The sequence below is a fragment of the Hyla sarda genome, chromosome 6, assembly GCF_029499605.1.
Source record: "Hyla sarda isolate aHylSar1 chromosome 6, aHylSar1.hap1, whole genome shotgun sequence".
Taxonomy (NCBI): Eukaryota; Metazoa; Chordata; class Amphibia; order Anura; family Hylidae; genus Hyla; species Hyla sarda.
The window spans coordinates 250,239,645-250,256,447 of NC_079194.1; the positions used below are offsets into that span (position 1 = coordinate 250,239,645).

Sequence of the window (16,803 nt, forward strand, 5' to 3'; positions counted from 1 at the left end):
TTTAACTACAAATTATATCCTACAGAAAGGGACCTAAAAATAATTACAAAACAATTTATATAGTTTTTTCTGACTTTTGAGTTTTTTTTTTAGTTAAAGGAGTTATCCAGGAAAAAACCTTTTTATTTATATCAACTGGCTCCAGAAAGTTCAACAGATTTGTAAATTACTTCTATTAAAAAATCTTAATCCTTTCAGTACTTATGAGCTTCTGAAGTTAAGGTTGTTCTTTTCTGTCTAAGTGCTCTCTGATGACACGTGTCTTGGGAAACGCCCAGTTTAGAAGCAAATCCCCATAGCAAATCTCTTCTAAAATGGGCGTTTCCCGAGACAGGTGTCATCAGAGAGTACTTAGACAGAAAAGAACAACCTTAACTTCAGAAGCTCATAAGTACTGAAAGGATTAAGATTTTTTAATAGAAGTAATTTACAAATCTGTTTAACTTTCTGGAGCCAGTTTATATATATATATATATATATATATATATATATATATATATATATATATATATATATATAAAGTTTTTCCCTGGAATACCCCTTTAATAGAATCACAGCAGTATAGTTTCTACTTACAGTAAAAACATTCACAGTCAACCTACAACTTCAACAGCAATGCAGTCACATGACTTTACATCTTTAAATAGCTTAGGGGAATGTAATTATAATCTTGTATCTTATAGTCTTCATGTGTTTTCTGTCTTATTTACAGCTGCGCCACCATCTACAACACCAGAGCCAAGTAGTAAGTCAACCACATCAGTGCCAACGTCAACTCCAGAAACAACAAGATCATCCGTTCCAACTCCAACAGCAACTTCAGGTTTGTATACTTCTGTATACCTTACTACTAGAGATGAGCGAACTTACAGTAAATTCAATTCGTCACAAACTTCTCAGCTCGGCAGTTGATGACTTATCCTGCGTAAATTAATTCAGCCTTCAGGTGCTCTGGTGGGCTGGAAAATGTGGATACAGTCCTAGGAAAGAGTCTCCTAGAACTGTATCCACCTTTTCCAGCCCACCGGAGCACCTGAAAGCTGAACTAATTTATGAGGAAAAGACATCAACTGCCGAGCCGAGAAGTTCGTGACGAATCGAATTTACTGTAAGTTCGCTCATCTCTACTTACTACTCTATGATAGCCATTCTGGAACTAAGCTTATTGTCAGGGGTGAAAAAATCTGGTCGGACAATGGGAACCTAACAGAAGGAACCCTAAGTGATGAAACAAAAGTCCAATAGACATCAATGGAAAGTTTCACAAAAACAGTTCTCTACTCTTGTCTGTAAACATGGCAACAGAAAGAGTCAAGAGTAGAGAAAACTACAGTATTCAGAAATTTTTGTATTTGACCACTAGACTATAGGATAATAATAATTTCATGCCTTGACTGACTCAGCAAATATGTTTAAAGTGGTATTCCGGCTTTATACATGTTATCCCCTATCTAAAGGATAAGGGATAAGATGTATGATCGCAGGGATTCCCACTGCTGGGGATCCCCGCGATCTCGGTGCAGCCCCCGGCATTCTGCCGGGGGCTGCACCGAGATCACGGGGATCCCCAGCGGCCGTACCCCTGCAATCATACATCTTATCCCCTATCCAAAGGATATAAGATGTATAAAGCCGGAATACCACTTTAAATGTAAAGATTTCATGTACATATTATTTCAATGAAGAAATAAGTAAGGAATCATGAATGATATGGTTTTTACAATCTTCTTATTCACTTCCACAGCTTCGTCTCCCACTGCCAGCATTTCAAGTAAGTATTGTATAACCTACAGTTAAACTTGATAATATTCCGCACCATAAAAAAAACAATTAGACCAATGCAGCTCAAGTAAACTTAAAGCGTACCTGTCAGATCACCAAAAAATATATAAAAAAATGTTATATGTTGCTCAGGATCTCATCCTGATCATGTACATATAATCTTTATGTGCCTATGCTCAATATTTCTCTTAGAATTCAATTTATTTACTTGATGTGATTGCAAAATGAAAGTACTTTTCATTTACAGGCAGGGGGCGGGTCCCTTTCTGTGATAACCACTCCCCCTCCCTCTCTCTCTGCTCTGAGAGCAGTAACCCTTTCCTTTATGGTTTTATGCTATTCACACACACACACACACACACAAGCTGTGTGACTACAGCTCCGCAAAACTACAGCTCCCAGCATGTCCACACATCCTTTTGAGTTGTAGTTTTGCAACAGCTGGAGGCATATGATCGTAGTCCCTCTGTATCACACACACACATTCACTTCATATATTCACTGATATACACACACTATATATATATATATATATATATATATATATATATAATCTCCACACAAACATACACATACATGCAGTGACACTTACTTTTTAAACAAATACATCCTCTACACTCACCAGCTGCAGTGTGTTTCTGCCCCTCTCCCCCTTCTCTTCACACGAGCAGACAGTCAGTGAGAGCCCAGCTGCAGTGTGTTCCTGCCCCTCCCCCTCCCCTTCTCTTCACACAGCAGACAAGCAAACACAGGCAGTGATGGAGCTGAGAGCAGAGCAGCTTGTTGTCAATTATGAAGTGGGTCCATGACGTAGTGTACACAGCAGGACTGGAATGCATACCAGGAAGGGGGGGGGGGGGGGGAATCAGTTCTTTGTCTGGCTTTTTCAGAATGAAATGCTGAAAATTTTCTGATGAAAGCAATTGACAAACCTATTGGTTTTGCATGCTTTACAACATTTCCAAAGTTTTTACATCTAACAGTGCCCATTTAAAGTCTTTTTTATCATCTCATATTTCCCTTTGGAGGTGCTTGGCTCCAATCTGTACCTCTGACAGAAGCCTGTGATGTAGGCTATTGTATGGGCATATAGTGAAATACATGGCCCATGGCTTCCATTCCCACAATATTATTCATCTCTCTGTAAAGGAAAGCACAGCAGACTTATCATTCCAATACCTTAAAAAGAAAATGGAAAAAGACTGTATGCCAATGCATACCAGCTTGGCAAATAGCAAAAGCACATTCTTTCGACATACGCTTGGTATATGCATCGGAAGCTTTTTCCAGCAAGACCTTATTTCTATGATAAGCCCCATAAACTGTATGTTATAAAGGTAAACATCACTATCAGTACACCGAACATTACTGTGATATAAAACATAGGATCGATATAACTCTATTAGTTGAACAATTTGAATTAACTTCATACCCCCTCCCAAATAGGTATGAAAATAAAAATAAAACATTCTAAAACAAATTATAATGTACCTAAAATTTGAATTTTGTTCTTGCCACATGCAGCCGCTTACCTTCCATCCCCATTTTGCCTTGTGTTTGGACTAAGACTCATTCTCCAATTGCTGCCAATGGGCAATATGTTGTTAAGTAAGAAACATCACTGTAGTCTGGTCCATACACAGGCTCAACAGTGGCTGGAGGTGAGGGGGGAAATTTTTTTTTTATAAATACTAAATTATAATCAAATACCAATGTATAAGACCAATTTACAAAAAGTTGCCCAGAGTCCTTCTATTTTTAAAAAAGTGCAGTTATAAAATAGACTTCAACGATATGGCTATGGAATACAATGAAGGTAAGTACACCTCAAATAGGAAAAGTAGGTAAGATCTATAAGTATCTATAGCTGCACATAGTGCCAGGTCTGTTATAGATATGTGAGATGAACATAAATAGCATGAGCAAGAAAACTATACCAAGATGCCACCAGGCCTCACCAGGACAGTGCCCATTTAAGGCCAAAATGGGCTTGGTCCATATAGGAGTACACCGCCACTAGACATCTTATCCCCTATCCAAAATATCCAAAGAATAGTGCATATGATGTCTGATCATGGGGGTACCTCCGCCCTCCATCACGCCCCCACACAAAGGCTTGCACTGAGGGGGGGGGGGGGGGGGTAGTGATATCAGGATCCTCCAGCCCCTGTATCGTAAGTCATCAGGCACAGAGCGAACTTCACTCAGGGCAGCTGATGACAGGGAGGCTGCAGGAGAGATCACGGGGGTCCCCAGCGGAGGGAACCCCGCGATCAGACATCTTATGCCCTATCCTTTGGATAGGGGATAAGATGTCTAGGGGTGGAGTACCCCTTTAAGGGGTTAATAAAGAGATACAATGAGGTTCTTGAACAATATTGCATGATACATTTTCCCAATCCATACATCACTGTTTTCTGATGTGTATTGTACAACAGAAATAAACAACAGATACTAAAGGTAAGAATGCACTCCTTAAATTCAACAGCAACTACCACTGATCACTTTAAAAGAGTCATCACAAATAGAAAATTATACCAGATAAGAAAAGTGCAGGTATCCTAATTTAAAGTTCCCCAACTTTTCAATGCCCCTTCTAATATTATTTTTAGGCATGAAAACACAACTGACAAATCTCAGCATATTAAAAGGACCTTTTTTTTCCCTTTTAGCAACATCTACTTCAACAACTCACTCTTCAACGTTAACTACACATTCCCCATCAACAACTCACTCTTCAACATTAACTACACACTCCCCATCAACAACTCACTCTTCAACATTAACTACACACTCCCCATCAACAACTCACTCCCCATCAACTACTCATTCCCCATCAACTACTCATTCCCCATCAACAACTTCAATTACCACTACACACATCCCATCAACAACTCACTCCCCATCAACAACTCACTCCCCATCAACAACTCACTCCCCATCAACAACTCATTCCCCATCAACAACTCACTCACCATCAACAACTCACTCACCATCAACAACTCACATTACCACTACACACTCCACATCAACAACTCATTCCCCATCAACAACTCACTCACCATCAACAACTTCAATTACCACTACACACTCTCCATCAACAACCCACTCCCCATCAACAACTCACTCTCCATCAACAACTCACTCCCCATCAACAACTCACTCTCCATCAACAACTCATTCCCCATCAACAACTCACTCCCCATCAACAACTCACTCACCATCAACAACTTCAGTTACCACTACTCACTCCCCATCAACAACTCACTCCCCATCAACAACTCACTCCCCATCAACAACTCATTCCCCATCAACAACTTCAGTTACCACTACTCACTCCCCATCCACAACTCACTCCCCATCCACAACTCACTCCCCATCCACAACTCACTCCCCATCCACAACTCACTCCCCATCCACAACTCACTCCCCATCAACAACTCACTCCCCATCAACAACTCACTCCCCATCAACAACTCATTCCCCATCAACAACTCACTCACCATCAACAACTCACTCACCATCAACAACTCACATTACCACTACACACTCCACATCAACAACTCATTCCCCATCAACAACTCACTCACCATCAACAACTTCAATTACCACTACACACTCTCCATCAACAACCCACTCCCCATCAACAACTCACTCTCCATCAACAACTCACTCCCCATCAACAACTCACTCCCCATCAACAACTCACTCCCCATCAACAACTCACTCCCCATCAACAACTTCAGTTACCACTACTCACTCCCCATCAACAACTCACTCCCCATCAACAACTCATTCCCCATCAACAACTTCAGTTACCACAACTCACTCCCCATCCTCAACTCACTCCCCATCCACAACTCACTCCCCATCCACAACTCACTCCCCATCAACAACTCACTCCCCATCAACAACTCACTCCCCATCAACAACTCATTCCCCATCAACAACTCATTCCCCATCAACAACTCATTCCCCATCAACAACTCATTCCCCATCAACAACTCATTCCCCATCAACAACTCACTCACCATCAACAACTCATTCCCCATCAACAACTCACTCACCATCCACAACTTCAATTACCACTACACACTCTCCATCAACAACCCACTCCCCATCAACAACTCACTCTCCATCAACAACTCACTCTCCATCAACAACTCATTCCCCATCAACAACTCACTCCCCATCAACAACTCATTCCCCATCAACAACTTCAGTTACCACTACTCAATCCCCATCAACAACTCACTCCCCATCAACAACTTCAATTACCACTACTCACTCACCATCAACAACTCATTCCCCATCAACAACTCATTCCCCATCAACGTCAGTTACCACTACTCACTCCCCATCAACAACTCATTCCCCATCAACAACTCACTCACCATCAACAACTCATTCCCCATCAACAACTTCAGTTACCACTACTCACTCCCCATCAACAACTCACTCCCCATCAACAACTCACTCCCCATCAACAACTCACTCCCCATCAACAACTCATTCCCCATCAACAACTCACTCACCATCAACAACTCACATTACCACTACACACTCCACATCAACAACTCATTCCCCATCAACAACTCACTCACCATCAACAACTTCAATTACCACTACACACTCTCCATCAACAACCCACTCCCCATCAACAACTCACTCTCCATCAACAACTCACTCCCCATCAACAACTCACTCCCCATCAACAACTCACTCTCCATCAACAACTCATTCCCCATCAACAACTCACTCCCCATCAACAACTCATTCCCCATCAACAACTTCAGTTACCACTACACACTCTCCATCAACAACTCACTCTCCATCAACAACTCACTCCCCATCAACAACTCACTCCCCATCAACAACTCACTCCCCATCAACAACTCACTCCCCATCAACAACTCACTCCCCATCAACAACTCACTCTCCATCAACAACTCATTCCCCATCAACAACTCATTCCCCATCAACAACTTCAGTTACCACTACTCAATCCCCATCAACAATTCACTCCCCATCAACAACTTCAATTTCCACTACTCACTCTCCATCAACAACTCACTCACCATCAACAACTCATTCCCCATCAACGTCAGTTACCACTACTCACTCCCCATCAACAACTCACTCCCCATCAACAACTCACTCACCATCAACAACTTCAGTTACCACTACTCACTCCCCATCAACAACTCATTCCCCATCAACAACTCACTCACCATCAACAACTCATTCCCCATCAACAACTCACATTACCACTACTCACTCTGCATCAACAACTAATTCCCCATCACCAACTCACTCACCATCAACAACTTCAATTACCACTACACACTCTCCATCAACAACCCACTCCCCATCAACAACTAACTCCCCATCAACAACTCATTCCCCATCAACAACTCACTCTCCATCAACAACTCATTCCCCATCAACAACTCACTCCCCATCAACAACTCATTCCCCATCAACAACTTCAGTTACCACTACTCACTCCCCATCAACAACTCATTCCCCATCAACAACTCACTCCCCATCAACAACTTCAATTACCACTACTCACTCTCCATCAACAACTCACTCACCATCAACAACTCATTCCCCATCAACAACTCATTCCCCATCAACGTCAGTTACCACTACTCACTCCCCATCAACAACTCACTCACCATCAACAACTCACTCACCATCAACAACTCACTCACCATCAACAACTTCAGTTACCACTACTCACTCCCCATCAACAACTCATTCCCCATCAACAACTCACTCACCATCAACAACTTCAGTTACCACTACTCACTCCCCATCAACAACTCACTCCCCATCAACAACTCACTCCCCATCAACAACTCATTCCCCATCAACAACTCACTCACCATCAACAACTCACATTACCACTACACACTCCACATCAACAACTCATTCCCCATCAACAACTCACTCACCATCAACAACTTCAATTACCACTACACACTCTCCATCAACAACCCACTCCCCATCAACAACTCACTCCCCATCAACAACTCATTCCCCATCAACAACTCACTCCCCATCAACAACTCATTCCCCATCAACAACTTCAGTTACCACTACACACTCTCCATCAACAACTCACTCCCCATCAACATCTCATTCCCCATCAACAACTTCAGTTACCACTACTCAATCCCCATCAACAACTCACTCCCCATCAACAACTTCAATTTCCACTACTCACTCTCCATCAACAACTCACTCACCATCAACAACTCATTCCCCATCAACAACTTCAGTTACCACTACTCAATCCCCATCAACAACTCACTCCCCATCAACAACTTCAATTTCCACTACTCACTCTCCATCAACAACTCATTCCCCATCAACAACTCATTCCCCATCAACAACTTCAGTTACCACTACTCAATCCCCATCAACAACTCACTCCCCATCAACAACTTCAATTTCCACTACTCACTCTCCATCAACAACTCACTCACCATCAACAACTCATTCCCCATCAACGTCAGTTACCACTACTCACTCCCCATCAACAACTCACTCACCATCAACAACTTCAGTTACCACTACTCACTCCCCATCAACAACTCATTCCCCATCAACAACTCACTCAACATCAACAACTCATTCCCCATCAACAACTCACATTACCACTACTCACTCCACATCAACAACTAATTCCCCATCACCAACTCACTCACCATCAACAACTTCAATTACCACTACACACTCTCCATCAACAACCCACTCCCCATCAACAACTCACTCCCCATCAACAACTCACTCCCCATCAACAACTCACTCCCCATCAACAACTCATTCCCCATCAACAACTCACTCCGCATCAACAACACATTCCCCTTCAACAACTTCAGTTACCACTACTCACTCCCCATCAACAACTCACTCCCCATCAACAACTCACTCCCCATCAACAACTTCAGTTACCACTACTCACTCCCCATCAACAACTCACTCCCCATCAACAACTTCAGTTACCACTACTCACTCCCCATCAACAACTCACTCCCCATCAACAACTCACTCTCCATCAACAACTCACTCTCCATCAACAACTCAGTCCCCAAAAACAACGCACTCCCCATCAACAACTTCAGTTACCACTACTCACTCCCCATCAACAACTCACTCCCCATCAACAACTCACTCCCCATCAACAACTCACTCCCCATCAACAACTTCAGTTACCACTACTCATTCCCCATCAACAACTCACTCACCATCAACAACTCACTCCGCATCAACAACACATTCCCCATCAACAACTTCAGTTACCACTACTCACTCCCCATCAACAACTCACTCCCCATCAACAACTTCAGTTACCACTACTCACTCCCCATCAACAACTCACTCCCCATCAACAACTCACTCCCCATCAACAACTCACTCTCCATCAACAACTTACTCCCCATCAACAACTCAGTCCCCATCAACAACGCACTCCCCATCAACAACTTCAGTTACCACTACTCACTCCCCATCAACAACTCACTCACCATCAACAACTCATTCCCCATCAACAACTCACTCACCATCAACAACTCATTCCCCATCAACAACTCACATTACCACTACACACTCCCCATCAACAACCCACTCCCCATCAACAACTCACTCACCATCAACAACTCACTCCACATCAACAACTTCAGTTACCACTACTCACTCCCCATCAACAACTCACTCCCCATCAACAACTCACTCCCCATCAACAACTCACTCCCCATCAACAACTTCAGTTACCACCACTCACTCCCCATCAACAACTCACTCACCATCAACAACTCATTCCCCATCAACAACTCACTCCCCATCAACAACTTCAATTACCACTACACACTCTCCATCAACAACCCACTCCCCATCAACAACTCACTCCCCATCAACAACTTCAATTACCACTACACACTCTCCATCAACAACCCACTCCCCATCAACAACTCACTCCCCATCAACAACTCATTCCCCATCAACAACTTCAGTTACCACTACTCACTCCCCATCAACAACTCACTCCCCATCAACAACTCACTCCCCATCAACAACTCACTCCTCATCAACAACTCACTCCCCATCAACAACTTCAATTACCACTACACACTCCCCATCAACAACCCACTCTCCATCAACAACTCACATTACCACTACACACTCCCCATCAACAACTCACTCACCATCAACAACTTCAATTACCACTACTCACTCACCATCAACAACTTCAATTACCACTACACACCCCCCATCAACAACTCACTCCCCATCAACAACTCACTCTCCATCAACAACTTCAGTTACCACTACACACTCTCCATCAACAACCCACTCCCCATCAACAACTCACATTACCACTACACACTCCCCATCAACAACTCATTCCCCATCAACAACGCATTCCCCATCAACAACTTCAATTACCACTACACACTCTCCATCAACAACCCACTCCCCATCAACAACTCACTCTCCATCAACAACTCACTCCCCATCAACAACTCACTCTCCATCAACAACTTCAATTACCACTACACACTCCCCATCAACAACTCATTCTCCATCAACAACTCACTCTCCATCAACTACTCACTCTCCATCAACTTCAACTATGACTACTCACTCATTATCAACAACTTCAAGTACTCATTTATCAACCTCCACTATCACAACCCACTCAACATCAACACCTACACCTTCATCAACCATACAGAGCTCAACCACACACAGTACCAGCCCAGTAACGCCTCATATTAAAACACCATCATCATCTCCTCCGATTTCTTCTCCACAAGAACAGACATCTACAACTGTTCATTTAGGTGAGTTTTTAATCTCTTTTTATATTTAGGCTTAGTTTATTTAGTAGATGACAAAGCCCTAGTTAAAAACATTAATGAATAAATAAATATATGTGTGTGAGTGTGTGTGTGTGTATATATATATAAATATATATATATATATATATATATATATAGTAACAGGAGAATACAGCAGCACACTGCTAGCACAAAGATACAGATAAAACATGAAATGCTATATTGCTACAATGCAAAAAATGCAAAAATCAGGTACTTAGCTCACTATTTGGCGGCCAAATAGTTTGGACTATCCCACCACGATAAGGTGACTTCATTGGGATGGACCCTACACTGTGAATATGCCTCTGTGCAATCAGTTTAACAGGCTTGCACGGTCTGGAACATATATATATATATATATATATATATATATATATATATATATATACACACAGTATATATATCCTAATGTATCCCATACTTGATCATTGAAGGAAGTTAGGGGTTTTCAGATTGCATGTCCCAATCACAAATGAATGACTTATCTCAGCGGTCACACCAGTCATCAATACCCGCTATCATATGGTTAATAAAGATGGCTGTTTATTAGCTATTCCTGATATATTGTCTGTTTTATAAGCTGTATGGCCAGAACCAGCAAGATTTTCTTCAGCAAAATTGTAAACATAGTTATAGTTCTAAATGTGGAGAAAAAGACAAGAGTTTATCAAGTTCAACCGATTTTGCTATTGTGTCCTTACTGTAATCGGGAGCAAAGCGAAATTCCCCCCTCCTTATGAGGTTGATTCCAATTGCGCCATCAGTCTGATGAAGGGTCACGTGACCTGAAACGCGTCAGTTCTACTGCAACTCCGTGTGTCAGTATGTGCATTATCTATTCCTGTGATTTTACCTCCAATAAATCTGAAGATATTTAAAGGGGTATTCCAGGCCAAAACTTTTTTTTTTTATATATATATATATAATCAACTGGCTCCGGAAAGTTAAACAGATTTGTAAATTACTTCTATTTAAAAATCTTAATCCTTCCAATAGTTATTAGCTTCTGAAGTTGAGTTGTTGTTTTCTGTCTAACTGCTCTCTGATGACTCACGTCCCGGGAGTTGTGCAGTTCCTATGGGGATATTCTCCCATCATGCACAGTTCCCGGGACGTGACAGCATCATTGAGCAGTTAGACAGAAAACTTCAGAAGCTAATAACTATTGGAAGGATTAAGATTTTTTAATAGAAGTAATTTACAAATCTGTTTAACTTTCCGGAGCCAGTTGATATATATATAAAAAAAAAAAAGGTTTTGCCTGGAATACCCCTTTAAGCACTGGTTCCTGTTCTTATATTGCCAATTGCTCCATACTAAGGGAAAATTCCTTTCCGACAATATGGAAATGAGAATAATTCCCTGGATCAACGTTCTATCCCTATAAATCCTTAACCTGGAATGTTGTTACTCTCCAAAAATACATCTAGACCCCTTTGATCTCTGTTACTGAGTTCACTATTTATTTTTATTGAGACACTCAAATATAGCATTTATTAGAAAACCCTCAAACAATTAACAAAACAGAGGCCTATAGTTCCTGGGGTCACGTTTTGGCCCCTTTTTAAATATTGCTACCACATTTGCTATTTGCCAGTCCCAGGGAACAGACTATAGGAGCCAGGACAAAGAATTTTGGCACCTTAGGCAGATGTTAAAAATTAGGTCCCTCTATATAATAGGGACACTGGTGCTATTCAATAGGTGAGGGTTTATTTCCTTAGGTTAATCCCCCATACTGCTGATGATCACTTGGGACCCTGTAGACTGTATAAACTTGTCATTGTCAAAGCAACAGATATATGCATAAAAGGTGTGGTCATCCAAGCTCTGCCAATAGTGTTTATTGCATGTATCTTGTACAATAGAAATCCATATGAAAGATAGTGAAACCTATAGCTTAAATATGCAGAATATGTGATAATGCTTGAATATCAGAACAAATGCTCCAGTCTAATTGCAAAACTTTTGCCGGTGGTCAATAGTTAACCGCTAAAATAAACAGAGGACTTGCATAAAACAGCAATAGATAAAATATTAAAGGGGTATTTCAGCTTTATACATCTTATCCCCTATCCAAAGGATAGGGGATAAGATGTATGAGCGCAGGGGTCCTGCCAATGGGGACCCCCGCAATCTTGGTGCAGCCCCCGGCATTCTGTGCCGGGCGCTGACTCCGAGACGGGGATGTGACATCACGGCCACGCTCCCAGGTGATGTCACGCCATGCCCCCTCCCATAGACTTGAATGGAGGGGGTGTGGCATGACGTCCTGTCCCCGTCTCGAAGGCAGCGCCCGGCACAGAATGCCGGGGGCGGCACCGATATTGCGGGGGTCCCCAGTGGCGGGACCCCTGCGATCATACATCTTATCCCCTATCCTTTGGATAGGGGATAAGATGTATGAAGCTGGAATACCCCTTTAAGATTAGCACATATAATAAAACATGTCCACAATTCGGTAAATAAGACTTTATGGTCACAATTTGCCCTGGGCTCTGTACACTGAGGACAAGCAGGGCTCCGTACACTGAGGACAAGCAGGGCTCTGTGCAGAGAGGAGAAGCAGGGCTCTGTGCAGTGAGGACAAGCAGGGCTCTGTGCAATGAGGACAAGCAGGGCTCCGTACACTGAGGACAAGCAGGGCTCTGTGCAGAGAGGACAAGCAGGGCTCTGTGCAGTGAGGACAAGCAGGGCTCTGTGCAGTGAGGGCAAGCAGGGCTCTGTGCAGTGAGGGCAAGCAGGGCTCTGTGCAGTGAGGGCAAGCAGGGCTCTGTGGAGTGAGGGCAAGCAGGGCTCTGTGCAGTGAGGGCAAGCAGGGCTCTGTGCAGTGAGGACAAGCAGGGCTCTGTACAGTGAGGGCAAGCAGGGCTCTGTGCAGTGAGGGCAAGCAGGGCTCTGTGCAGTGAGGACAAGCAGGGCTCTGTGCAGTGAGGGCAAGCAGGGCTCTGTGCAGTGAGGGCAAGCAGGGCTCTGTGCAGTGAGGACAAGCAGGGCTCTGGGCACTGAGGACAAGCAGGGCTCTGTACACTGAGGCTCTGTAAAATGCTATGGGCTCACACATGAGGATGATTGACAAGCCAGGAGCCTGCACAGAGCCCTGCTTCTCCTGCCCTCACTTCCTGTATTTGGACACACAGGCAATAGCTCTAGGGATAGCACCTTTTCACTCAAAACTATACACATTTTTTAACCAATGTATATTACAAATATACATATAATGGTATAATGGTATTATCTACATTATATAAAAAGTTTTTGTTGACCACAGGTACACTTTTATGTTAGATTTCAGTAGTTAGGACAAGTTTTTTTATTTAAATAAAAATGGGGAAAAGGCCTCATTTTAAGTTTTAAATTTGATTATGAAAAGAGGTAATTTACATGGGGTTAACACCATTCAGGGTTTTTTTTTTTTTTTGTTTCATTTTATTTTTGTTTTTACACATTTTATTAGTCCTCATAGGGGACTTGTATGAGCCATCATTAAATGGCTCATACAGATCAACGCAATACCAATGTTCTGCATTTATCTATTAAAAGCTGCGCTTTATTGGTTGGAACCTGCCACAGACAGGCTGTATCAATAGGAGCAGATCGGCAGCCATGGACACTCAAGTAAGTGCTGCGGCAGCCGGGACAACAGATCTCCTGGCTGCAATAGCACCACTGGCAGAAGATCCGACCCACTGCAACACCAGCAATTATTTTAACATACATCTAAATACTGCTGTTGTTGACAATGGAATTTAAAGTGTTAATAGCTGGCCGCAGAGATCACTGCTCTGTGCATTCTCTGCATCAAAATCTGTACCTGTGGATTTAAAATCCATTTTCCACTGCAGGAATCCGCAGCAGATCCATAGAACATACTCTATGTGTATCATCTGATTAGAAACTGATAGTTGATATTGATAATCTAATTTATCTGTTAATTTCCACCTCCCCATTCATCATCATTTTGGAAATTCTTTAACCTTTCATATTTATATAATAATGTAATGCTTATAATATAATTCTGAAAAAGAATTACCATATATAGTCGGGTATAAGCAGAGTTTTTCAGCACGATTTTTCGTGCTGAAAACCCCCCCCCCCCCCCCCCCCGGCTTATACTCGAGTGAACTCTCCGCCTGTCAATCCCTTCTCAGTGGTCTTCAACCTGCGGACCTCCAGATGTTGCAAAACTACAACTCCCAGCATGCCCGGATGGGAGTTGTAGTTTTGATACATCTGGAGGTCCGCAGGTTGAAGACCACTGCAGCCTTTGTCATCATCCAGACCCCCCTTTAGTTTTCTACTCACCCCCCCCCCCCCCCCCCTCGGTGGGAAAGAAGGGTGAGCTGTTCCGGGCCATCTATACTGCAGACCCCGTCCGGTGGGGAGGGTTAGTCATTCCAGGCTGTCCATCTTCACTGGGAGGCCTCTTCTCCGCTCTGGGTTGGTCTGGGACTAGTGACGTTGCCTTGACGACAACGCACAGGGACATCCATCCCTGCGCATGAACGTCCCTGTGTGTCATCGTCAAGGCAACGTCGTTAGTCCGGGGCCGGCCCGGAGCAGAGAAGAGTGCCTCCCGGTGAAGATGGACAGCCCGTAACGACTAACCCTCCCCACCGGACGGTCCCTTCAGCATAGATGGCTCGGAACAGCTCACCCTTCCTTCCCACCGAGGGGAGGTGAGTAGAAAACTAAAGGGGGGTCTGGATGATGACGAAGGCCACAGTGGTCTTCAACCTGCGGCCCTCCAAATGTTTCAAAACTACAACTCCGGGCATGCTGGGAGTTGTAGTTTTGCAACATCTGGGGTCCGCAGGTTGAAGACCCCTGAGAAGGGATTGACAGGCGGAGAGTTCACTCGAGTATAAGCTGGGGGGGGACGTTTTCAGCACGAAAAATCGTGCTGAAAAACTCTGCTTATACTCAACTATATACGGTAATTCTTATTTCAGAATTATATTATAAGCATTACATTATTAGGTTGAAGAGCACTGATGAAGGGATTGACAGGCGGCGATGATGAAGGGGGGGTGATGATGATAGGAAGTGATGATGACAGGCAGTGATGATGAAGGGGGGGATGATGACGCGGTGATAATGATGGGGGGTCTGGAGGATGACAGGGGGGGATGATGTATTTCCCACCCTAGGCTTATAGTCGAGTCAACAGCTTTTCCTGGGTTTTTGGGGTGAAATTAGTGGCCTTGGCTTATATTGGGCTTGGCTTATACTCGAGTACATACGGTACCCAGTTCCTTCTTTAGAATCACTGTAAAATCTCTCCTAAAGACCACCTCTTTGAGAGGACCCCCACCAAATTCAGACCAGAATTTCTATGATAGATTATGAGTTTCGTCATATATTATCAATAAAAGTTAAGTCATCTTCTTAGAGATGACTTCTTCCCCGCCCCCACCACCATCTTAAAAAAAAAAGAATGCTATTTTGTCTGGTCTTCTCAAAAAGATTTATTCGCAGTCTATATTCGAGCATGCACAGAAGTGCATGACGACTGTACCACTGACGAAACTTCACAGGTGCCATGACCTTGTGCTCGACTATTTTAGCCACTTTGGTTTATAGAAAAGCCTAGACTTTTGTATGTTTTTTGCTATTATAGGACTGTCTTCACAGATGGAAAAAATACATTGTAAAAGAAATAATCCAGTTTTTGGCAACCCAAACCCCAAAAGAAAAAAAAAAAAATACACATATAAAACATTTACAAATAATACAGGCGTGTAAGAGGGACTGGAGACACAATTCATAGTTATTGCTGTCATATGTATTGCTGTCAGTATATTCTTGTATCAATAGAAAGAATTAAATGGGAGGAAATAAGAATTTGTATTACTTACTACTATGTACTCATGTCCTCATGGCTTAGTTATCTGGCCTCAACACAAGGCGCAGATTTACTAAAGACTGGTATCTTACATGCTCGGCCTTTAGATATTTTGTAGGTAAGTTGCTACAAATTTATTAAAGGGAAACTCCGGGATTTAGCACTTATCCCCTATACACGGGAATGGGGGTAAGTGTGTGATCACGGGGGGGGGGGGGGGGGGTTTGACCACTGGGACCCGTCGCAATCTCCTGCCTGGCGCCCCAGCTCTCCCCATGCACAGAG

General features: G+C 43.0%; 1 protein-coding gene across 1 annotated transcript in view; it reads left to right on the forward strand.

Annotated features, from left to right (window-relative positions):
• Positions 1–16,803, forward strand: part of MUC6 (mucin 6, oligomeric mucus/gel-forming) — a 201,357-nt gene that overhangs the window by 162,725 nt on the left and 21,829 nt on the right. Inside the window, exons 33-34 of the mRNA XM_056526906.1 lie at positions 713–823; positions 1,745–1,771. Coding sequence (XP_056382881.1) covers positions 713–823; positions 1,745–1,771 — 138 coding nt within the window. The remainder of the gene's footprint in view (positions 1–712; positions 824–1,744; positions 1,772–16,803) is intronic.